The sequence below is a fragment of the Molossus molossus genome, unplaced genomic scaffold, assembly GCF_014108415.1.
Source record: "Molossus molossus isolate mMolMol1 unplaced genomic scaffold, mMolMol1.p scaffold_m16_p_4, whole genome shotgun sequence".
Lineage (NCBI taxonomy): Eukaryota > Metazoa > Chordata > Mammalia > Chiroptera > Molossidae > Molossus > Molossus molossus.
The window spans coordinates 39,625,808-39,652,074 of record NW_023425377.1 but is presented as its reverse complement, the minus strand read 5'-3'; the positions used below and the strand labels follow the sequence as shown (position 1 = coordinate 39,652,074).

At 38.5% G+C, this 26,267-nt stretch overlaps 1 protein-coding gene and 1 non-coding gene across 3 annotated transcripts in view; one reads left to right on the top strand and one right to left on the bottom strand.

The window, feature by feature from the left end:
• Positions 1–16,422, top strand: part of DDX46 (DEAD-box helicase 46) — a 71,822-nt gene extending 55,400 nt beyond the window's left edge. The window contains exons 19-23 of one of the 2 annotated variants that reach the window (XM_036240137.1): positions 5,140–5,316; positions 7,389–7,607; positions 8,050–8,194; positions 14,882–14,955; positions 16,219–16,422. In XM_036240137.1, the coding sequence (XP_036096030.1) occupies positions 5,140–5,316; positions 7,389–7,607; positions 8,050–8,194; positions 14,882–14,955; positions 16,219–16,266 (663 nt within the window). In that variant the 3' untranslated portion in view covers positions 16,267–16,422. The remainder of the gene's footprint in view (positions 1–5,139; positions 5,317–7,388; positions 7,608–8,049; positions 8,195–14,881; positions 14,956–16,218) is intronic. The other variant, XM_036240138.1, reaches the window with a different exon arrangement.
• On the bottom strand, positions 2,354–2,424 carry LOC118616664. The gene has a single exon (XR_004956648.1). It is a non-coding gene; the product is annotated as a small nucleolar RNA SNORD101 (small nucleolar RNA).
• Positions 16,423–26,267: the final 9,845 nt, after the last annotated feature.

The following is a 26,267-nucleotide window of genomic DNA, read 5'->3' as shown; positions in this document are numbered from 1 at the left end:
ATATTTATGTATTTTCATAAAAATGAGATCATACTGCTTTAAGTTCATTTTTTGCAATAACAGTCTTATGTTGGAATCTTCCTGTTTTAGTACATTCACTCTTGCCATCATTCTTTTTTTAATTTTAATCCTCATCTGAGGATATGTTTATTGCTTTTCAGAGAGAAAGGAAGGCAGGGAGGGAGAGAGAGGTGGAGAGAGACATCAGTGTGAGAGAGAAACATTGATCAGTCACCTCTCACATATGCCCCAACTGGGGATTGAACCCACAAGTTAGGTATGTGCCCTGACTGGGAATAAAACCCACAATCTCTTGGTGTATGGTTTATGATCCAACCAACTGAACCACCCAGCCAGAGTTCTCTTACATTATTCTTTTTAAAATATTTTTTTGTGAGAGAGGAGGAGAAAGACAAACATCGATGTGAGAGGGATACATAGATCAGGTGACTCTTGCAAGCCCCCTGCCAGGAATTGAGTCAGCAACTCAGGCATGTGCCCTGACCAGGAATTGAACCGGCAGCCTTTTGGTGTACAAAATGACACCCAGCCAACTGAGCCACACTGGCAAGGGCTTTTACATTATCCTTAATAGCTGTATAATATTCTATTATATGGATGTTCTACCGTTTAATGAATCAAACACCTGTTTCTTTTTTTTTTAATCCTCACCTGAGGATATTTTTCTATTTATCATCAGATAAAGTGGGAGGGACGGAGAGAGGGAGAGGGAAACATCAATGTGAGAGAGACACATTGACTGGTTGCCTCCCACGTGACCCGACCAGGGCCGAGGACCAAACTGCAACCAAGGTATGTGCCCTTGATCGGAATCGAACCTGCAACTCCTTGGTCTGCGGGCTGACAGTAACTGCTGAGCCAAACCGGCCAGGGCTCAGACTCATATATTTGAATAGATGGATTATTTCTGTATACTTATTATTTGGAATGTATTGTTCTTTTTTCTGTTAAATATCATCTGAGGATATTTTCCCTTTTTTTTTCTTCTTTTTTTTTTTAGAGAGAGAGGAAGGGAGGGAGGAAGAAGGACACACACACACACTCACTCACTCACTCACTCACTCACTCTGGTTGCCTCCCGCATGTGCCCCCACCAGGGCTGGGGGTGGAACCTGCAACCAAGGTATATGCCCTTGGGAATAGAACCTGTGACTGTCAGTCTAAGGGCCGACAGTCTAACCACTGAGCTAAACTGGCCATGGCAAGGAATATATAGTTCCTTACTATTAGAAACTACACTTCATTGCTCATCCTTGAACATTTAACTTTGCACATTCATCAGATTCAGTCTCGAGGAAGAGTTTATAAAAGGAATTGCCAATCAAAAAATTATATTTAATTTGGTCAGATTGTCCTACAGCAAGATGAGTGTTCTAATTTGCACTCATTGTAGTGGTATGTCAGAGTGCTCAGCTCCCCATATCTTTAGCTACATTGGTACTAATGTTAATCCTTTTTTAAAAATGTTTTTATTGATTTTTAGAGAGCGAGATAGAAGCATTGATGTGAGAGAGAAACATTGATCAGCTGGCTCCTGCATGCCCCTGACTGGGGATTGAGCTTGCAACCCGGGCATGTGCCCTGACCGGGAATTGAACTGGGACCTCTCAGTTCAGGGAATGACGCTCAGTCCACTGAGCCACACTGGTCAGAAATATTGTTGATCTTTTAAAATTTAATTGTTGTAGAACATCCTCATTAATGATAATAGTCAACATTTATTGTATGCTACTAAGTGCCATGTGCACTGTGCCAAGTGCTTCACAGGGAACATTTTGTTTTCTTTTTTTTATCCTCACCCGAGGACATTTTTCCATTTTTTGTTCAGGTAGAGTGGGAGGGAGAGAGAGGAACAGAGAGAGAGAGAGAGAAACATCGATGTGAAAGGAATGCATCGAGTGGCTGCCACCCGCACAACCGACCAGGGCCGGGGACAAACTGCAACCGAGGTACGCGCCCTTAGCAGGAACCGAACCCGGGTCTCTCAGGACTGCAGGCCGACGCTCTAACCGCTGAACCAAACCGTCCAGGGCCATTTTGTTTTCTTTATGGTAGCTATATGAAGTAGATACTCGAGTATTCCCATTTTATAATTGAGGAGATTGAGGCTTAAACAAATAATAACCTTTTCAGGTTTATACAGCTATCATGGAGATGAGTTGGGACCTATATCCATTTCATTCTATGTTACAGTCTGTGTTCTTAGCTAATGGAATTATTTGTGACCTAGTGAAGGGGGATCCTGAGGACTTAGCAAGTTGAAAGTTTCACCGAGTATTTGGAACCCTAACTCCCCAGCAGCTTAATCTATAGAAGAAGATTTTTTTTATAGGTTTTTCAGACTGTTACGTTTCACTCATAAAAGGAGTGAAGGGGTATCCAAGAAAATGTTTTCATTATAAAGGAATTTTGAAAAATCTGCCCAGTATATACCACTAGTAGTTGTATTAGCATATCAAAGGATGTGGGAAGTTACTAATTAAAGAAGCTTGTTTAACTTTGCTTAACCCAGAAATTTTCCAACATATTCCATCTCTGATCATACAATATTTTTAGACATATGCTATTAAACATTAGCTTAGAACACAATTTTGGAAATCAGGAATTGAATCTGTTCTTGTCATTTGAGGAAATTAAGGTCCAGAAAAGTATTTAGTCCACGGCCACGCTGACTGTTAAGCATACCCAGGACCAGAACCCAGGTCTCCTATTAACCCCAGACCATTTCTTCCTAATATGCCAGACTGGTTTATAATCCAATTAAGCATGTGCTTCAGTGGTCTCTAATGGTATAACAAGTCAGTCCAAGCGTAATAGGTTAAAACAATAAACATTTATCATCTCACTGCTCCTGAGGGTCAGGAAATCAGGATCAGTTTAGCCAAGTAGTTCTGGCTTAGGGTCTCATGAGGTTGAAGTCAAGCTGTTGTCCCAGGCTGCAGTGATGCAGGACCATCTTCTGCCAAGATGGCTAACTTACTTTGATGTTGGCAGAATGCTTCTGTTCTTTACTACTCTGCCTGCATGTCCTCACAGCATGACAGAGGCCTTTTCCCAGACCAAGTGATCCTAGAGAGAGCAAAGAGGAAGACTTAGTGCCTTTTATGACTAGTCTCTAGCACTTCCATGAAGCAAGTCACAGTCCAGCCTACACTCAAGAACAGGCTCCACCTCTTGAACGGAGGAATAATAAAGAACTTATGGCCCTGTTTTTACACCTCAGTTTTTTTGTCACTTTGAAAATTTTTTTTAAATCTCAAAATGAAATATGTTTATTGTTTCTCTTGTTTAAGTAATATATACTTTTGGTAAAGAATTAGAACAATGCCGGAGTGAATAAAATCAAAAGTAAAGTTATCCCTGCCAACTAGCACCATACACATTCCCCATTCCTGATTTTGTGTGTTTGTTTTGGATTTTAATGGTATATATGCTGTTTAATATAAAAGTTTTACTCAGTTAAATGTTAAGTTTAAAAGTAGTTGATAACGAAAACCCCTTATTAGATAACATATATAATTTTTAAAAATGTGTTTTATTGTCTTTTTTTATCCACACCCAAGGACATTTTTGCATTTTTCTTCAGATATAGTGGGAGGGAGAGAGGGAGGAAGAAAGAGAGAGAAACATTGATGTGAGAGATACACATTAACTGGTTGCCAGCCACCTGACCCCCACTGGGGCCAGCAACAAACCCAACTAAGGTACATGCCCTTAGTGGGAACTGAACCCGGGACTCTCTGGTCCGCGGGCCGACACTCTAACCATTGAGCCAAACCAGCCAGGGCTGTTTTATTGATTTTTTTTAGAGAGGTAGATAGAAACATTGATGAGAGAAACATCAATCGGCTGCCCCCTGCATAACTCCTACTAGGGATTAAGCCTGAAACCTGGGCATGTGCCCTGACTGGGAATCAAACTGGTGACCTTTTAGTCCATGGGTTGACACTCAACCCTGAGCCATATCAGCTGGGATAGATAACAAATATTTAAAAAAAGAAGCTGTTTAGTAAAAGGACTTTTCTAAATTAATCTAATTAAATTTAAGCCCTGAACAAAATTTCCTCTGCATTTGAGATTTAGAAGATAAGGCTTTATTAGCCTAATCTGAGTATATGAAGGGGTTTACAGTCTCATTATTTGGCAGTGTCAGTCATCATTTTGAGGCAAAAGACATGGTTAAAAGGAAATGCAAATAGTTTTTAAGGTAGATGTCGTAAACCTGAGAATTGCAAAGTCACAGTAGGAATCATGATTCCTGGGGAGCAGGCGGAGAGGCTTTCGGCATTACTTTTGCTTTGATGGGGAAACGAATCTTCATTTCTTTCCGTTCTTGGCTTCAAGGAAGAAAGCTGTAAAGTAGTCTTTTTTGATTCTGTTACCCAGTTTTTGGTTTTTATAATTTTTTTTTTGTTTTTGTTTTTTAGAGAGAGAGAGAAATAGAAACATCCATGAGAGGGAAACATCAATTGGCTGCCTCCTGCATGTCCCCCACCAGGGATCGAGCCTGCAACCCGAGCATGTGCCCCAACTGAAAATCAAACTGGTGACCTCTTGGTCCATGGAGCGATGTTCAAACAACAGCCACTCTGGCTGGGCTTTTATCCATTTTTTAAAGCAAATTCAGTTGTATGTTAGGAGTTTGGGAGAATTTTGGGAACTTTATTTTAGGAATGTGTTGTACCATTGGCCCTGAGAATCATTGGCTTTTTTTTTTTTTTAACTGTCCACTGGCCTTAAGTTATTGACCTTCCAGCCTCTTTCATTGCAGTATAATTTGTCTTCGAGGCCTGTACGCTGGAGAATCTCAGACGCATCATGTTGGCTGCTCTGTCTAGATAGCACACATTCCTTATTTGCTGAACTGGGATGTATTTTCTGGACCACTCAGGAGTCTGCATAAGTAGTTCGTGTAGCATTATGTCTATTTTATTTTATTTTTCACCATAGACAACTGATTTTTAAAAATGAAATGTGTTGCCTTTAACTAATAGCTGGTATATTTTCCTGTGTATCTGTGATTGAATTAACATAAACGTAACTAATTCTAGACTTTTGGTATACCTAAATTGGTATTTTAATCCTACTTTGCTAACCTTTTTGTTTTGCTTTGTTTAGATTGATGAGCAAATTGAAAGCATGTTTAATTCAAAGAAGAGAGTGAAGGATATGGCTGCTCCTGGAACATCTAGTGTTCCTGCTCCAACTGCAGGAAATGCTGAGAAATTAGAAATTGCTAAGAGATTGGCTCTTAGAATCAATGCTCAGAAGAATTTGGGCATAGAGTCTCAGGTATTAAGTAATTTGTTCCGAGATTTAGTCACAACTTTCTATAAGTTCTTTGATTTAAATACTTTTTAGGAATTATGTTGGCAGAAGTGAACAGCAAGTCCACTAGACATTAAGTTAGTGAGAGTTTAACATTCTGAATACAGAATTCTTGATTATTGCATTTGGATGATTTCTCTAGTATGTGGTTAACTGAAGTCTTAATGTCTATTCCGGAAGGCCTGTTAAGCATGTTAGCCATGCAGAGTTTTATAAAGTACTATTCTTGTTTTTTTTTTTTTTTTCATCCTCACCCAAGGACATTTTTGCATTTATCTTCAGGTAGAATGGGAGGGAGAGAGGGAGAAAGAAAGAGAGATTAACATCGACATGAGAGAGACACATCGAGTGGCTGCCACCCACACCACCCCAATCGGGGTCAGGGACAAACTGCCACTTAGGTATGTGCTCTTAGCGGGAACTGAACCTGGGACTCTCTGTTCCACGGGCCAACGCTCTAACCGCTGAGCCAAACTGGCCAGGGCTAAAGTACTATTCTTATTGCTTTTATCAGAATCTTAGAGAAATAGCTCTTTTTCTCTCTTGATCTGCTTTTATTGGGTGGGTTTTGGGGCACACAAACAGTTTCTTGGAAGTACAAACAGTTATATGACTGAAACTAACATGGGTTTAAACAGTAGAAAAATGTGTTAAACATTTCACATGTTATCTTTCTCTTCAGAACTTTTAAAATTTTTAACTAAGAGTATATTTTCATAGCATTTCCAAAGACTAGTTTGTTAATTTTAACAGTATTTTGAAGATTTTTAGAGTTTGGGGACCTGTAGGCCCTCTCTCCAGTAGGCTATATAGGTTCAGGTCTGTAGCACCTAAACTGGGATGACCAAGCTAGTGGACTGATTGAGCGAGGCAGCCACAACCAGGCTTGGAGCTGCTGGTCTCTGAATCTGTTTTGTTTAGCCAGTGACTTATAAAGTGTTTAGTGTCCACCTCGGAGAACAGGGATGGCTATACCTAAATTCTCTGGGATTAATACTGCTAATAACTCTTTATTAGAGAAATCAAATGGCTGTAACTTTTCACTGTTGTTGGAAAAGCTTGAAGTATGAGTCAAGTATTACCCACAGAAGAATTCTGTCCATATTAGGCATATAGTAAAATTAAGTTCAAATTAAAAAGCTAAAACTTGTGTAAGTCATTTACTATAATTTATTGAATGTTGGGTTGCACCATGGGAAGAGGAGAAACTCATTGGTTATAGTAGACAAAAATTCTAATTCAGAGGAAATTCCTGGGAGCCCCAAAGCATGTAAATGATTTTAGAAATATGCTATGTTTAATATCAGAAGTTCCCTAATTATCTGTGATTCAGCAGAACTTTTTTTCTTACTTTTTATCAATGCAATTTTTTGCACCTTTAAATTTTTCCTCCTGATCTTTAGAGAGAAAACAAGAAACATTTATGTGAGAGGGAAATACTGATTAGTTGCCTCCTGCATGTGCCCTGACTGGGAATCGAACCCACCATCTTTCTGGTGTATGAGATGACTCTCCAGCCAACTGAGCCACTCCGACCAGGGCTATGATCCAGTATAACTTTTTTTTTATCCTCACCTGAGGACATTTTTCCATTTTTTGTTCCGACAGAGCGGGAGGGAGAGAGGGGAAGAGAGAGAGAGAGCGCAAAACCGGCATGAAAGGGACACATGGAGTGGTTGCCATCCACATGACCCAACCAGGGCCAGGGACAAACTGCAACCGAGATACATGCCCCTAGTGGGAACTGAACCCAGGTCTCTCTGGACCGCAGGCCGACGCTCTAACCGCTGAGCCAAACCAGCCAGGGCAATCCAGTATAACTTTAAATATAGTGCTGAATGTTTTTTAGTTTCCTTATTGAAGTAAGAGATACAATAGGCTATCATTTAAATATATATATTGACTAATTACACACATGATAGGACTCTACATTAGAAAGATGCTTTTAATTGGTGGCTTTTCAGAGAATAATTGGTGGGGTCCCCGATCTTTTCTCTGCCCTCATTTGAGATTTGACTGGAGGTCTTCTTTAATTGCAGGATGTGATGCAACAGGCCACCAATGCAATTCTCAGAGGTGGCACCATCCTAGCTCCTACGGTGTCTGCAAAAACCATTGCAGAGCAACTTGCTGAGAAGATCAATGCTAAGCTCAATTATGTGCCTTTGGAAAAACAAGAAGAGGAGAGACAGGATGGTGGGCAGAACGAATCTTTTAAGAGATATGAGGAAGAATTAGAGATCAATGACTTCCCACAGGCAAGTGACAGGTTTAAACATTTTTTTGTAGAGTAGAAACTTTTGCTTCATAGGAGTGAAAATGCCTTCTTTAAAACCCATTAACATTTTGTTTGATTCAGTTTTACTTAAAAATTTATTTTAAATTACAATTTACAGTCAATATTATTTTGTATTAGTTTCAGTTGTACAGCATAGTGGTTAGAAAATCATATACTTTACACAGTGCTATGAACATTTTACTAGTTACTTTACTTTTTATCTAGATGGGGAAGAAAATAGAAATTGCATTTTTATGAATATGTCCTAGGTATGTTAGGATTTAAATGAATTTATGATAAAGTGGTTAATTATAATCTTAATATTGTTCATAATGTGATTTAGGCAACCGATTTTTTGGTCAGCGCGCTCAGTTTATAAATTTTATTATGGAGTGATTTTTACCCCACCCTTTCTTTTATAGACTGCTAGGTGGAAAGTTACCTCTAAGGAAGCTCTGCAGAGAATCAGTGAGTATTCTGAAGCTGCAATTACAATCAGAGGAACATACTTCCCACCTGGCAAGGAACCCAAGGAAGGAGAGCGGAAAATTTACTTGGCAATTGAAAGTATGTACTTTGGTTCTGTTCCAAGGTTGATACAGATGTAATAGAATATGAAATCAGTTCTAGAAAATAAGGAATACCTATAAAAAATAGTATCGCATGTTACTTGAGGTTTTTATTTAGAAGTTTCGTACACATACAAAGGTGAATGATCTGTGTCAGGGACTCTTTCAGTTTTGATAATTCAGTCAAATTTGAAAATCTCTATGAAGGAAAATGATTTTTCTTTTAAGGATTCATCTGTTTATACTTTTTTTTTCTTTATGAATTTTAGAGAAGAACGGAGAGGGGGAGAGAGATAGAAGCATCAATGACAGAGAACATCTATTGGCCGCCTCCTGCATGCCCCACACTGGGGATTTGTCTCACAACCTGGGCATGTGCCCTGACCAGGAATTGAACCGGCGACCTCTTGGGTTGACGCTCAGCCACTGAACTACACCGGCTGGGCAATCTGTTTATATTTCTATTATGTAGAACATTCTGGCCAAAGTTTAGGTTAGAAAGTAAATCAACTATATTAATAATCTACTTAATGAATGTTTAAGCAAATAGTGCCTCTGAAATTATGCCCATAAAAGTTCATGCAGACTTTTAAAAAAATAACAAAAGAACAAATAATACCATAACTCAAAGGATATAAGTAATGCATTAACTAAGAGTGATCTGGTTTGCTTTTTAACCTTATTTCATACATTCGTGTGTGAATTCAAAAAGATAGTTTTTATTTATTTTCCTAATGTGTTATGCCACTGCATGGTAGGACAATCTGTCTTCCTTTGTTTGTATTTAATCTGAACATCTTTTCATAGACTTTTTAAGTGGACCAGCCAGGTCCATTTCATCTCTTTAATGAACTAAATACTTGTTGAATACTGTTGTTGGAGTTGTGGGGAAGTTTACTTCATGTGTTGTGTAAGCCTGAAGTCTGTATACCTAGTGCTTAAAGGGTTTAGATGGCTGCAAAGGAGCTGCTTCCACACGTTGTATAATCTCAGGTACCAGTCTAGTACTTTCAGTCATACACATCAGTTCTAACAAGGAGGCCTTGCCTGATCCCACATTACACTCTGTATAGCTCTTTACCTACTTTGTTTTTCTTCATAGTACTTATCACATGGAAATTATAATTTATTTTTACTTCTTGTGTTGCTCTTCCTAGAATGCAGTGACTTTGAATGTAGCTCCAACAACAATATTCAACTGACCAGTGTGGCTCAGTTGGTTGGACATCTTCCCATGCACCAAGTGGTTGCTGGTTTGATTCCCGGTCAGGGCACGTGCCCTGGTTGGGGTTTCAGTCCCCAGTGGGGGGCTTACAAGAGGCAGCCAGTCAGTGCTCTGCTCTCACATCGATGTTTTTCTCTCACATCAATGTTTCTCTCTCCCCCCCTCTTTAAAATAAAAACATTTTTAAAAAAATGAAGTTTGGCCATAGCCAGTTTGGCTCAGTGGTGGTAGGGTGTTGGCCTGTGGACCAGAGAGTCCTGGGTTTGGTTCCCGCTAGGGGCACACACCAAAATAAAATTTAAAAAAAAAGTAAAGTTTGTTGTTAGGAAGATTAATGGAAGATTATTCAGATCCATTGAAAGCATGTTGTTAAAAAGATTTTAGTGAAATGAATATTAACTAAAGTGATTTAATTATATGTTAGGAATTATTTTTAGGGTTGTTTTTTTTTTTTCTCACCAAACCAAAGAGAATTTCACAGGAAATAAATTGGTATTGTCCCTATTTAGTAACTTTGCTATATTAATTGGTGACCTCAGATTATTTTATGTGGCTTCTTAGTATAAAGACTACAATACGAAAAATACGTGTGCAGTGTGCCTCCCATTTACCTCCAAATAGAAATTGTTTCCTGACCAAAAATGCCTGATGGGGTCAGAGTAAGTTAAAACACTGAAAAACTTCTGCTACCAAGATTCAACTGTTTTCTTTTTTTTTAAATGAGTCCTTGCCTGGTTGCTATAAACTTTTGATTAGTTTCCAGAGTTCTGATAAAGTTTATTTTAATAGTTTTTGCAAGTTTATTTGCTGCTTTTGTGGAGGAACAAGCTTTTTGAGTTCCCTGCTCTGCCATTTTCACCAATGTCACTCTTACTATTGGATTTTTAAAAATTAATTAGTGTTAATTGTGGCAAAGGTAAAACTCAAATGCAGCATTTATATTTCCCATGTTATTGCCATTTTACCATTACTGTATTATAAGATTCATACATGTTTTTAAATGGTTTTTAAGTGGGTGAAGAAGTAGGCAAATTTTATTTTTTTGTTTGTGACTGTGACTTTGATAAACTGACTCATATCTATTTTAAGTCAAGCTTTTAAATGGCACCCTTTTATGTATCCTGAAAGACTTTTGGTCTGCCAGTGACTCAGTGTGTTTCTAAATCATGTGACACTCTTTTTTATTATATAGTAAGATGGGGATTGCTGGCACCCAGATCTTCAAAGAGAGAAAATTACACTAGTATCTTTCTGCATATGGACCTGGACAGGTTGCCCTTACTGCTATGTTCATTAGGTCATCATGCAGGATGGAGACACAGTGTCATCCAGTGGAATCTGATGATAAAATCTTTGGTGTATCTATGGTAAATCTATGCTCTAACCAACTGAGCTACTTGGCCAGGGTGATGATAAAATCTTTGGTATACATGGAGTCAGCCTTTAGCTTCAGCTTGAGTATCATGAGTATTATTTAAGCAAAAGCAATACTTTAAAAGCCTGCCTTATAAGGAGGTAAATCAGAGACATGACCGCTCTGAAAAAGGATCCTCTGTGTCAAACTTATTAATTTAAAGGTAATTATGCTTGTTTAATATAGTATAATTAATGTATTGAAGTTCAATTTACATACAGCTTTATCAGAACACACCTCTCAGTGAAGTGCAAAGCTCACAGCTTCTGCTGACTTTTCTTTCTACCTAGGTTGGTTCTGATTACTTCTCTTCACTGTCAACTTGTGCTCAGGAAATAATGTCTAATATTTCTAACTAAAAAGATAACTTGCTAAAAATTAATCTTAAAAATTCTAGAGACATAAGATGCTGAATAAGAGCTGGAAATTGGTAATTAAAATGATCTAAATCTTTGAAATTTTTCATAGATTATTAGATTTTAAAAGATCTTGTAGTTTTTGAAACTCCAACCAAATCAACTGAACACTAATAGGATGAAAACAGGTGTTGGAAGGAGCCTAGTGTCATCTGTTTCTAGTTCTGTAATTGCAGGGACCCCACTGCCTGGCTCCTTGGAGGCTATGTAGGCTCAGCAGCTCCAGGCCTCCCACCAGGCAGCGGGAAGGAGAACAGGAAGGACTTACATGCCTAGCCACCCTGTATAATTTATAGCCTGTTTTGTGACCCTCTTTTTACTAGTGGAGAATCCCTTAAAAGCAGCCAGAGTTGTTTTAGGACCAATGAAAGGAAATGCCTCTTTTTCATGGCAACTTATAAACATATGTAACCTATTACCTAAAGAAGCTATGTAAGTAAAAAATTTAAACTGCTCCAAATGGTCAGGCTTGAACTAAAATAGAAAACTTATTCTTCCATTTGTGTCTAGGTGAGAGTCATTTTCCTTTTTAAAATAGCACAAAATATCAACAAGCTTCACACCAACTCATGCCAAGTATCGTATTTTCCTCATGAATTTCATTTTGGTTGTAATTTTCAGTCTGGCTTGGCTCTTGATTCTACCTTTTTCATTCTCATCTCTCTCTCTTCCCTTCCAGCACCCACAGTTTAGAATGTCGTGATTGGTAGTTGGTGGAGCTATAGGATTTAGATTAGATATGTTACTATGACTTCACAGCCATACCCATGGCCCTTTCCTTCCTATTGTTAAAATGTTCCTTCTCCCTCTGCCTCTTCTTCCTCCCCCTCGTCCTCCTTTTCCTCCTCATTCTCCCCTTCACTCCTCCTTTCCTCTCTCTGGGATCTGAATGGTTATTCACATGTAATAACAGGGATGAATTTCCCATTTGTGAATTATTTTCCTCATTTAGTTTTCTTACATAGAATGATTAAACTATAGTTCTCTACATATAGTTCTCTATGTTGCAGCTCCCGTTTTCCTTTTATTCTTTGACATGTCACTCCTAGTCCTTAATCCCTAGTCTGCTTCTTTGGTCTGGCTCTTTTCCCCTTAGTGTATACTGTGCTATCTATATGTACCTACTCCCTGTTCTTGTCCCCTGGCCTTAGATCTTTCCACATATTCCCTTGATGGCTCACTAATCTCCATCTCTTCTGAACTGCTGGTCCATATTTTCATTGGCATTACTGACATTTCCAACTAATGTCCCATGAGCACCTCAATTACAGTGATCTCAGAATTGAATTTCACCCACCATCACTGCTGATAATACCTGTTCTTCCTCTTAGATTCAGAGTATCTTCTTTATTACTTCTTACTTTACTTGCTGCTCATCTCTTTTTAGGATCTTACTTTGTACCTCTTCTTTACTGTTCACATCTAGTTAGAAAAAAACATTTTGTCCATTTTGACTAAAAGGTGTGCTTTCATGGTGGTATGAACACAATCCTCTGAGAGCACCGAGGAAAAAAACACTTAACTGGCCCTGGCCAACGGTAGAGCGTTGACCTATGAACCAATGGATCTCAGGTTTGATTCCGGCTAAGGGCATGTACCTCGGTTGCAGTTCGTCCCCTGCCCTGGGTGGAGTTGTGCAGGAGGCAACCAATCGATGTGTTCCTCTCACATTGATGTTTCTCTTTCCCTCCCACTCTGTCTGAAGATAAATAGGAAAAAAACCCCAAACATTTAACTGTCTGGAAGTCAGGGAGAGATGCTTGGAATGAGTAATTGATATATAATTTTTTTAGAGAGGGGGAGAGGAACATCAATTGGTTGCCTCCTGCTCAAGCCCCAATAGGAGATCGCAGTATCAAACCTGTACCTTGGGTATGTGCCCTGACCAGGAATGGAACTCGCTATCTCTTGGTGTACCCAACCAACTGAGCCGCCTGGCCAGGGCATAGAAGTAATATTTAAAAGTTAACTTGTCCATCTGGTGTGGCTCAGTGGTTGAGCGTTGACTCATGCACCAAGAGGTCACTGGTTTGATTTCCAAAGGTCAGGGCACAAGCCCAGGTTGTGGGCCCGATCCCCAGTAAGGGGCATGCAGGAGATGGCCGATCAATGTTCTCTGTCATCGATGTTTCTATATCTCTCTCCCTCTGCCTTCCTCTCTCTCTAAAATTCAGTAAAGGAAAAACAAATTTTTAAGTTATTTTGGTAAACTACTTCCAAGCTACTTATTTCTGTTGTAATACTTTACAATTTTATTTTTCTAGTAGCCTAGCAAGATTATAAAGAGCGTGGAGTTCTTCATGCAATGAATCTCTCATAATATAGCATATAGCAATGTTTCTTGAAATAACTCTGTGAATAAATGTCTTCAGCCTGCCCCAGCCACTTGGCTACCTTGATATGTTCTTTCCCACTCTTTTTTCCAACCACTACATATTTCTTTTACTCTTCATTATTTAAGCATGCCTTTCTTTATCTCTCTCTCTCTCTCTTTTAAAATATTTTTTATTGATTTTTTTTTTTTTTTTTTTTAGATAGAGAGTAAGGGAGAGAGATAGAAACATTGATGTGAGCGAGAAACATTGATCTGCTGCCTCCTTCATGTCCCCCATCAGGGATCGAGCCCACAACCCGGGCATGTGCCCTGACTGGAATCAAACTGGGACCTTTCAGTTCATAGGATGACACTCAGTCCGCTGAGCCACATCAGCAGGGCCTTTCTTTCCTTTTAAATATGTTTTTATTGATTTTTAGAAAGAGAGAAATGGAGAGGAAGGGAGAAAAACATTGGTTGCCTTCTTTTTGCACCCCAACTGGGGACCAAATCCTCAATTTGGGCATGAGCTGTGACCAGGAATCAAATAGTTGACCTTTTGGTGCACAGACGATGCTCAGTCAACTGAGCCACACTGGCCAAGGCAGCATGCCTTTTTTTTAAAATATGTTTTTAATTGATTTTTTTTTAGAGAGGGCTGGGGATTGAATTGCAACCAAGGTTCATGCCTTTGACCGGAATTGAACCTGCTACTCTTTGGTCTGTGGGACGACGCTCTAACCACGAAGCCAAACTGGCCAGGACAGGAAGTTATGTTTCCTTTAGCTTTTTCTTACTCTTACATAAGTTGCTAATCATTTTTTCTTCACTGTCTTTAATCAACATACCAAGAACTCTTTAACACTACACATAATGTGACCTTATTGATTACATTTGAAATCCTGGTCCAACCGGTGTGGTTCAGTGGTTGAGCGTCGATGACCCATGCACCAAGAGGTCACCAGTATGATTCCCGGTCAGGACACATGCCCAGGTTGTGGGCCTGATCCCCAGGGGGGCGCATGCAGGAGGCGGCCATTCAGTGTTCTCTGTCATCGATGTTTCTATCTCCCTCTCACTTCCTCTCTCTCTAAAATCAATAAGGGGGGGCAGAAGAAACTCTAAAAGTAGTGAGAAAGTAGGCAGCCATTATATAATGTAGATGATATTTCACCAGTTATTGAAAGGCTATTTTTTGGCAGGTAGCACAATATTCCTGAAAATCACTTACAGTATTCCTGGTGGCTCTCCAGAACATGAATAAATATCCAGTATAAATCTAGTCATACAAATAATGATTTCCACTTGCTCACCAGGTGCTAATGAACTGGCCGTGCAGAAAGCAAAGGCAGAAATCACCAGGCTCATAAAAGAAGAACTGATCCGGCTGGTGAGTGAAAACCTCAAGGACTTATTTACTTGTTTTAGTAAATGTTTTATTAGACTATAATATAAGGACAGAAAAGTATACAAATCACAAACATGTAGCTTGATGAATTTTCACAAAGTAATAAGCACACCAATGTGATCACTATCCAGATCAAGAAATATAGAACATTTACCAACATCCTAGAGTCCCCCTCATGCCCCTTGTCAAGATTCATATCCCCCAAATGTAACAATATTCTGACTTTTAACATCATAGATTAGTTTTGCCTATTTTTTAATTCCATGTGAAGTGGAATCAAATGCTCTGTACTCTTTTGTATCTAATTTCTTTCACTCTACATTACTTTGAGGAAATCAGTCCTTATTGCATGAAGCAGTAGTAATTCATTCTTTGTCACAGCTATATAGTATTTAATTGTATGAATATACCACAATTCATTTATATGTTGGACTTTGGGTCTATTTAAATTTTTAGGTTTTATGAATAATGTTTCTATAAACATATTATTCCATGTGTCTTTGATACACATTAATGGGCTTTCTCTTGAATATAAACCCTGAAGTAGAATTGCTCATTATAAGGTATATGTGGTTTAGCTGATATTACTGAATAATTTTCCAAAGTGGTTATACCAATTTACAGTCTTCCCAGCATTGCATGAAAATTCTAGTTTCTTTGCATTTTTGCCAGTACAGGTGTTATCAGTATTTTTAAACTTAAGTAAGGACTTAATTTGATTTTGGAAAAGCACCTTTTATAGACTACCTTTATCCCTGTGTCTTTAGTATCAGTTGAAGCTTGTAATCTTTCCTTACAGTTGTACATTGGGCCCTTTGAAAGGAAACTTTATCCTTTCTCTGAGAACGTGTTTTTGAGGGTTTTTCTAAAATTCAACTTGCAAAACATTCTTTTTGGTGAGGATAAAAAATTTAAAGAATAGAAAGTACACAAAACAAGAGGGAAAAGAAAACCTTTAAATCAAGTGCTTAAGACTATTTCACCAAGGAATGATAGAAAAAGAACCTTGATGTCACAACCATTAAGTTGGTTCAAAACAGTTGTCAAGGAGTAACCAGGAGAATACAGAAAATGTTTAGGTAGTTATTGAACAGTTCTTTCTTCCTCCATGTAATACTAACATTAAAAAAATTTTAAATATCTGATAGTTTTGTAAGTTTGTAAAGGAAATTTTCTTAATATATGTTTCTCTCTCTTTTTTTATTTTGCTTTTTCTTACCATGTGTCTTTTATTTTCTATTATAGCAAAATTCATACCAACCAACAAATAAAGGAAGATACAAAGTCTTATAAAAACATCTGGAAAAAGCTTTTTACCTATACTGGTCATGATACATGTGGCAATTGTTGTGTGCAGTTTACAATGTATTGTAAATTAAGATTTTTTTTTTTAAATTCTGCCTTGCTGTTTTTTTAAATACAAGAAACCAGTATTTGCTAAAGATATCTTCTTGCCGTAAGTACCCCTGGAATTATCAGACTGTATTTAAAGCAGGCCTATTTTCAGAGTGTCATGTCCTTTAATGTCAAGCTTAAATATCAACATTTATTATCTGGATAGTATTCCAGAAGTTTTAAAAAGTGGAACTATTTGGACTTTTTATTGAAGGTAATAAAGTATACAAGTTGCTAAGGGGTTATTCACCTTATCCTCTTGGAATGAAATTGTGATCATCTTTTCAGAAAATGGTAAAATTCTGTCTAATTTTGTGTCTCCCTTGAGTTTAAATCTTATTTGACTCAGTGGAAAAATATGAACTGGATTTAAGAATGTTATAATAGAATTTTTACAAAATGGGTTCAGAGTTTTTGTTTCAATTTTTATCATCATAAATGGGCAATAATTGTATTGCTTTTGGTTTTGTAAAATTAAAATTTTGTAGTATAAGAGTCTTTTGCATTTCTTTACACTGCAAAGAATGTTAGTATTTACTACTTTTAGGTTCCCCTCACAACCACTGGCTCTACACCCAGCTACTATTTTCTTATCTTCATTTTTTTTAAAAGTGATTTGTAACCCGTAATTATTAATATGATTCCTTCCACCCTGAAAGTATTTGTGTATACATCTGTACATATAAATACCCTACTGATTTTAATCTGGTTTTCTTTGGGATTATTGTGTAGGTTGTGAATTTTCTTTAAAATGATTCAAACATTATGATACCCATGTTTTATTAAACTTAGCCATAAGTATCTCTCAGTGAAATTTAGTTCACAAGGAATCATAAATTACATTTTGATCCCTAGGATATATTTCCTGATCATTCTAATTCAAATTATTATAATCAGATTATCTGATACTCTTTTCCAGGCTCCTGATATATTAGAACTTCATATTATTGTCACTTCTTGAAAAAATAAAAATTTCAGGAATTAAATTGACGTGTTTCTTAAATTAAGAAATAGTTCCTTTGAATATTCTTGACTTAGAGTTTTTAGAAAAGAAAAAAAATGAAATCATACTATAGGCGTTAAATCATTTTAACAGTACATTAAGTAGTTAAAGTGACAACAAGTATTGATCATTGTTTCTACAATATAGTATCATTACCGAAAAACCACGATATAACTGGGAAATATTCTTAGATGCCTCACATATCCACTCTCTTTCTTAGAGGAAGAAAACAGACAAAACATATGTAACAAAAGAACCAAATAAACCATTTACTCTAAAATTCCAGGCATTATGGGCTCCTTTTTTCCCCACAATTTATTTATTTGTTTTTTTGTTTTTTTTTTACCTTGTGATAGTTTGTTCCTGTGATAGAATATGTGGCAGTCCCACATTGGTGACATGGTGCTCCTTCAGCCTGCTGGATCACTTTGATTCAGCTTTCTTTATCATTTTAGCATTACTACCTTTACATTTGTATATCTAGTTGTAATAAACCACTGATAGTATTTTATTCAAAAATGAAACACATTTCTCTGTTACTACATTTTTTTCAGTGTCATATTGACTCTTTAATTTTAAAAATTTGAATGATTTATAGACTAATTTGTTTTTTAATGCAATATCAATATTTGCTCATGTTTTCTAAATTTCTTATAAAATAAAGTTGATTCAGTCTGCAATTTCCTAAAATTATCTTTGCTGAAATGTTTTCTGCTGTTGATTTGAATTTGTTTACATAGGTGATCATGTGAGTGAAATATTGCACTCTATGTTTATTTTAAAATTCTGGCCAAATTACTACCCAAAATATACAGTTCTATTTAAAAACATTTTCCTGAAGAAACCTCTTAGTCTTTGGTAGTATTTGTATTTGGCATAAGACAGATAGGCTCTAGGGGAAAAAATAGGTTCATGTGCCATTTGGTGTTTTTCCACAGTGGCACTCTTAGAATGGAAATGGGAGTATAGAATTAAATAATACTTGGTAACTTCTCTCCAGCTCCTTTTAAAAACTTTATTGTTTGATATATTTCATGTCTCATTAGCCTTGTTGGTGTACATTGGTGTTCAGCTGGTAGTCACAGTGCACCTGTGACTGCAATACTTTTGAGGTAGGCAGACCCTACATGTAAAGAGGTATTTGAGCAGAACCAGCTCTTGAGTTATAAGTCCTATGAAGCATCGGGGTCCTATGAATTATAAGTCCTATGAAACATATTAGCATCTTAAGAATTAGAAGCTAGAAAGCCAAGCCTCCAAATTTATAACTTGGGTGTGTGAGAGCTCTTTTCCCTATGCTGCCTTGTTTTGTTTAATGAAACCATTAGCTAAGGGTTTTTTTGTTTGTTTGTTTGTTTTAAATTCTGGTTAATCCTCACCGGAGGATATTTTTTCCATTGATTTTTTTAGAGAGAGTGGAAAGGAGGGAGTCGGGGGTGGGGGGAGAGTAAGAGTAAGAAACATCTCAACATCGATTGGTTGTCTCCCACACATACCCCAACCAGGGCCAGGGATTGAACCTGCAACCAAGGTACATGCCCTTGACCAGGAATTGAACCCGAGACCCCTCAGTGCTTGGGCCAGTGCTTTAACCACTTAGCCACACTGGCCAGGGCAGCTAAAGTCTTAGTGACAGACAGATATATATAATATTAAGATAGGAGCTGGGGTGTGGGGTGGGGACGGTGGTAGTTGAAGTCTAGAGTAAAAAGTTACACTTTGTTTAATAAAATGCTCCACTTGGTGCTTTTTTTTAAATTCTCACCTGAGGACATTGTTGCATTTTCTCTTCAGAGGGATAGAGGGGGATGGAGAGAGGTAGGAAGAGAGAGAGAGAAACATGGAAAGAGAGAGAGAGAAACATGAGAGAGACACATCGAGCGGTTACCACCCACATGACCCCAACCGGGGCTGGGGACAAACTGCCACCGAGGCATGCGCCCCTAGTGGGAACCGAACCCGGGGCTCTCTGGTCCACAGGCCGATGCTCCAACCGCTGAGCCAAACAGGCCAGGGCTCCACTTGGTGCTTTACAGGTGAGGACGGATGCCAAGTTCTCAGAGTAGGCAAGAGTTCCGAGTGGCTAGCCCAATGTGGTGCATGGGAATATTCTTCCTCTTAGATTTGAGTTTGGAGCTACAAGTTCTTCACATTTTGGTACATAATTTTAAATAAGAATTAGAGTCTAATGCCATTTTCGTATACCTCTGCTTCCGGCATGAAAAGCTGAAGTTAATGTTTAAAAAAGATGTGTGTGTAAATATAAAGAGAAAGAAAAAGAATGAATGAATAAGTCTGGTGGGGTAAAGGGGCTGTCTTAACTTTTTATTTTATTTAGGTGGTGTAACCATCAGAACATCTTAATAAAATTTCAGTTGAGTGGGGCCTTTAACTTGGAGTATAACAATATCTTTGTACACACTGCTTAAAAAATATACGTTCTTAGGTCAGCTTTCTGGAGCGAATAGTGGCTACATTTCTCTCACTAGGTAAAGATTCTCTGATGTGTTATCAGTTGCAGATATTTGATAAGATTATAAGTTCTATATCACCTTATCATTTTCCCCAGGCAGGAATCCAAGTAGAAATAAATAAATGTATTATTTTCAAAATTACCACAATACTACTGGTCTCACCTTTTTAGTGTCTTGTCTTAGCTGGTGTAAATGTATATATGTTAAGTACATATTGTCAAATCACATGACTGAGGAATTTACTTTTGATTCTTTTTCTTGACCTTGTTCTCTTCCAAATATGGCATCAGCTTATAGGATTCTATAATTTTGAAACTCAAGCCTTTAAAAGGAATTTAAGCCCTGGCCGGTTTGGCTCAGTGGTTAGAGCGTATACCTGCGGTCCAGAGAGACCTGGGTTCGGTTCCCGCTAAGGGCACGTGCCTCGGTTGCAGTTTGTCCCCGGCCCTGGTTGGGTCATGCGGGTGGCAACCACTCGATGTGTCCCTTTCACGTCAATGTTTCTGTCTGTCTGTCTCTCCCTCCCTGTCTATCTGAACAAAATATGGAAAAATGTCCTCGGGTGAGGAAAAATAAATAAATAAAATTAAAAAACATATATATACACACACGTTTTTTTAATTCCTATATGTATATATACACACACGTGTGTGTGTGTGTGTGTGTGTGTTTATTGATTTTTTAGAGAGAGAGAGAGGAAGGGAAAGAAAGATAGTAACATCAATGTGAGCTAGAAACATCTACTGGCTGCCTCCTGCATGCCCCTCACTGGGAATCCAGCCTGTAATATGGGCATGTGCCCTGACTGGTAATTGAGTCAGGACCTATCAGTGCATGGGACAACGCTCAATTTACTACGCCACACTTGCCAGGCTAAAAAGAAATTTAAAAAATACATTTTTATTGATTTTTTTTTTTTTTTGAAGGGAGAGGGGGAGGGAGAGAGAACCATTGATTGACTGCCTCCTGCACGTCCCCTACTGGGTATCAAGCTGGAAACCCCAGATGTACCCTGACAGGTAATCGAACTGGCAACCTGTTGGTGCATGGGTTGATACTCAACCACTAAGCCACACTGGCCAGGCTAAAAAGAAATTTTAACTTGCTCCGAATGGGTATCGCTCAGTTGGTTAGAGCATTGTCCTGATATGCCAAAGTTGTGGGTTAGGTACCTGGTCAGAGCACATACAAGAATCAGTCAGTGAATGCATAAATAAGTAGAACAACAAATCTATGTTTCTCTTTCTCTCTCTAAAATCAATTAAAATTTTTTTTAAAAAAATGATTTTTACTTTACATTAACCTTGTTCTGTTAAGGAGGGAAACACTATTTAGACAAAAAGAAAGTTTGAACTCCCTTGGAGAACATGAACTCAGAGTTACTCTCTTAGACACTGTTATCATTATTGTAAGAGTTTCAGAATTAAATAAAAATCGTCCAGCCGCTGTTGCTCAGTGGTTAAGCATTGACCCATGCACCAAAAAGTGGCCAGTCCAATTCTCGGTCAGGGCACATGCCCAGGCTATGGGCCAAATCCCCAGTGTAGGGCATGTAGAAGGCGGCCAATCAATGTTTCTGTTTCTCTCTTCCTTGCCCTTTCTCTCTCTCTAAAATTAATAATGAAAAAAAAAATGCAGTTTGGCACATAGTTTTTCAGTAACTATTAAAAAAATTTTTTATAAATTCTAATTATTTTTAATATTTGGAAAACCGTGGTAGTACATGTTCTGAATATTAGTCCCTTTTTATAGTTTTGGCTATTATAGAATAAAGAACATGTGAGGATTCAGTATGAGAAATGTGCTCTTTTTCCACAAAAAAGCATGTCATTTGAACTTGGTACTTCATAGTAGATGGGTGCTCAGCAGCCTATTAATTTAGGCACGTCTAGCAGCCTTGGATGTTAAAGTGTCCTTGGCTGTTATTCCAGAGTTCCTAGGAGGCTGTCAGGTGCCTGGGTCCATCCAATGTCAAGATCCTTGAAGGCAGTATTTCCTCTCCATAACTTTGCCTAAGGGAGCCTTCTGGGAGCTGAGATTTCCAGAACTATACTGTGGACTTTTGAAAAAGAGTCCTCTTCATCCCCTAAGCCATCCCAGGGCCCACATTTCAGATTTGGAAAGCTTGGTGGAGAGAACAGGGGAGTGAGTGCCTGGGAAATTCAAAGAGAGCCCAAGTTCCTCTGTTTTTTATTGGTCTGGTGTAGCTATTACAGGTGTGTCTGGGGTGGTGATGATTCTGTGATACACATTCAAGTTTGAAAACCACTGATAATCTTCACTTTCTTTTGCCCTTGCATTTTGACTTCCTGTGATACAAAGCAGTGGTCTACAAAGCGGTGCACATGTTAGCAAGCCATTGGAAAGTAGGGAGAATATACTGGAGCACCTGTGTATTTTTATATCTCATCCTTTACATTTTTTGAGTAGGTTTTATAATATGTTGTTATAAAATAAAATGTGTATAATATTTTGTTACAGTATTGGTGTAACTGTTCATATACACAATTAAAAATAAATTCACATATATGGGGGAGTACTTGGACAACCTTAGGCAAGTTGCTTAAATGCTTAACATCTCAGTTATTCCATATATAAAATGGGGATATAATACCTATTTCCCAGGGTTGTTACGAAGATGAGGTGAAGAAATAACATACAAAGCCTTAAAGCATAGAAAGACTGTGCCTATGGTAAGCATTCAATAAATATTGGTACTATTATCATTACAGTGGGTAAATAGGAGTGGGTTTTCTTATGCTATCTTTCAGTATTGCTATAGCTTTAAATATTGCTATAAGCTGTATATCTAGTAATGACATTCATCAGCTACTGATAAACTAAATTCTCGAGAGTGTGATCCATTTTTTTCTATGTATATCTTTCAGTTTAAATGAAAATATTTAAGAACACTTGTTGCTTCATTTGAAAGGGTCTTTAGAGGCAGCCAGCTCTCAACTCTAGACAAATTCCTTCTATCGCCTACCTTTTGCATATATACAATTACCATTTATAACTCAAAAATCTTTTTAACTGATTATTTGTCTATGTGATCTAGTTTACCCTGGGCTAGGATGAAGCTGTTGGAGAAGGAATTAAAAGTGTTGGATTAAGTCTAAATTGTATTACAAGGGTGTATACTTTGAAGAATTTGGAGGTAAGTCAAATAGTGTGACATTTATTTATTTATTTATTTATTTATTTATTTATTTATTTATTTATTTATTTATTTATTTTATCCTCACCCGAGGATATTTTTCCATTTTTTGTTCAGACAGAGTGGGAAAGAGAGAAACATTGAAGTGAAAGGGACACATCGAGTGGCTGCCACCCGCATGACCCAACCAGGGCCGGGGACAAACTGCAACTGAGGTACATGCCCTTAGTGGGAACCGAACCTGGGTCTCTTTGGACCGCAGGCCAACGCTCTAACCACTGAGCAAAACCGGCTAGGGCAATAGTGTGACATTTAAAAATGAGCTCTTGTGCCCTGGTTGGCGTTGGTCAGTGGTTAGAGTGTTAGAGTGTGGGCCCTTGGACTGAAGTGTCCTGGATTTGATTTCAGGTCAAGGGCTCACACCCTGGTTGGGACACAAGTGGTCGGCAACTAATCAGTGTGTCCCTCACACATTGATGTTTCTCTCTCTCTCTCTCCCTCCCTCTCCCTCTCTCCCCCCCTTCCCCCCCCCCCCCCCCCCCCCCCCGCCACCTTCTTCTCTTTCTAAAAAAAAAAATCAATGTAAAAAATATCCTCCAGCCCTGGCCGGTTTGGCTCAGCGGTTGGAGCGCCGGCCCACGGACCGGAGAGACCCTGATTCAGTTCCACTAGGGGCACGTACCTTGGTTGCAGTTTGTCCCTGGCCCCCGTTAGGGTAGTGTCTCTCACATCGATGTTTCTCTCTCTTCTTCCCTATCTTCCTAAAATAAATAAATAGATAAACAAATAAATAAATAAATAAATAAAATAAATATCCTCCAGTGAGGATTAACAAAAAAGAAGTGCGCTCTCGTGGCAATTGAAGGGATGATAAATGGCTATGCTCTTGAAAAAAATCTCTACCTTCAGAACTTGTCATACATTGTACCATTATCAGAAAACACCAGATTATTGCATTTAATATTATTCTGATTATCTGAGTTTTTGTCTACCTCACCAATTGTAAACTTCCTGAGGTCTGGGACCACGTCTGTTCTGCATCATTAGTACCTTGCATTCAATAAATACATGTTGAATTGAATTGACTAGTCACTCGTTCATGGTCATACAGCTATTATGTGGTAGACATAGGATTTAAATTCACATCTGTCTTCACTTATTAACTCATTTAATTTCACAGCCGTATAAGGAGGACATTGTGTTCATTTCACACATTTGAAAACTTTTGGAAAGAGCAGTGATTTGCCCAAGCTACCATAGGAGGCAAATGGCAAAAAGGCATTCAAACCCAGAAATGTCTGACTTTCTTGGTTACACTCTGGCTACTTCTCCATTGGGCTTGCAAATCACTTGACCTTGTTAGTACAAAAGTTTCTGTTTCTTAAGTGGTTTTATGACAAATGCCAATTCAGGTAAAAGTTAGACTTATGGCCTTGGCTGAATTAGTTCAGTGGTTAGAGCGTCAGCTTGCAGACCAAAGAGTCGTGGGTTCCAGTCAAGGGCACATATCTGGGTTGCAGTTGGGTGCCAGCCCTGATTGGGGTTGTGTGGGAGGCAACCAGTCAATGTGTGTCTCTCTCATAGCAAAGCTTCTTTCCCCCTCCCGCCCTACCTCTCTGAAGATAAATGGAAAAATATCCTCAGGTGAGGATTAATAGAAAAAAAGAGTTATGGGTCTGAAGTAGTCGTGATACAGTATAGGCAACTACAGTGCAGTCTCGAAGTTCACTTCAAATGTAAGCTGTGCTTAGAGAAAACGTTTTAAATATGTTTTCTGGAAGGATACTTAATATGCCCTCAAATATGTGTATACATTTTAGTGGTTTTTATATATTGGTATTTTCCTTTTATATATAAATAATACTAGTGTGACCAGTCTTGTTTCCTAGTATTTTATAATAGTTAGAATTATATTTAGAATCAAGTTATGAAACCCTGCCTGCCAGAAAATGAATAGGCTTGCCTGTTTTATGTACTAAATTTGGTTTCCTGCCTGGTTTATGTGTTCACACTGAAAAGTTGCTCCTCATTTCTTCCCTACTGCCAGGACAACTTGGCCAAGTGCTTTGCAAAGTTTGTAGAAATCGGTGCTAAGGATTATATCCTCAAACATTCTTTTTTTATAATTTTTTTTCTTTATTGATTTTTAGAGTGAGAGGAAGGGAGAGGGAGAAAGAGAAACATCAATGAGAGAGAACATCACTGGCCACCTCCTGCATGGCCCCCACTGGGGACTGGGCCCACATCCTGGGTGTGTGCCCTGACCAGAAATGGAACCGGTGACATCTTAGTGCATGGGTCAACGTTCAACTACTGAGCCATCACTGGCCAGGCATCCTCAAACATTCTTGATTGCTTGGGCATAAAGGACAGGCACTCACCTCTAGCCTCTTCCCACTCTGTAATAGTGTCTTCCTCTTAGCAGCCTTCCTAATTATGGATACTGACCTTTCTGACATCTTCAAATTCATTGAAGGAAGAACCCCTTCTACTAAGGGATTTGTATGGAGTGACTGATACCCCAGAATCACAATAACTATATAAAAGGGTGGTCAAGTTTGTAAGCAAATACTTGTCCCATTGTTCCTGTGATGTGGAATGAAGAATATGGCAATTCTGACCAGGTCATAGATGTAAAAACTTATAGGGTGTTCCACAAAAGGAGGCTTTTTTGTTTCATTATCCCACAATTCTAGACCTTAGGATCTAAACACCACTTATTATTTGAATACTTCCATTTTGTTTGCACATGGAGGTCTCACTCTATCCATAAGCAACTAAAGGGCAGAGGCAGTCTTTTTAATTTGCTTGAAGCAGCACCTAGCACAATAAAACATTAAATCTTTGTGCCAACAGTGCTTAAAAGCACAGTTTCTGAAACAAGACTGCTGGGCTCAACTCCTGACTCCATTTATTAATCCTGTAACCTGAGAAATGCGGTCAGTAATATAGATCCAGCATCACAGAATTGGGATGAAAAACCCACGTAAGGAAGTTATTTCCTTTTTGGCGGCTGCCTGCAGCCCAGGGTTTACACTAGACCCTGAGAAGCTGGAGACTAAGCCCCGCCTTCTGCCTGTCTCCGCGACGCGCAAGCGCACCCTGGCTTCCCCCATTACTTTCCTTGAGTTTGCATGCTGGTCGTCGGCGGGAGATTGGATCTCGCGATGTGCGTGCGCGTGCGCGGTCCTCGCGAGCTCGCGCACGCCCCACCCCTGCCCCCTCGCACTACGGGGCTGTTTCGGCCTCTTCTTGCGTCCCGGGC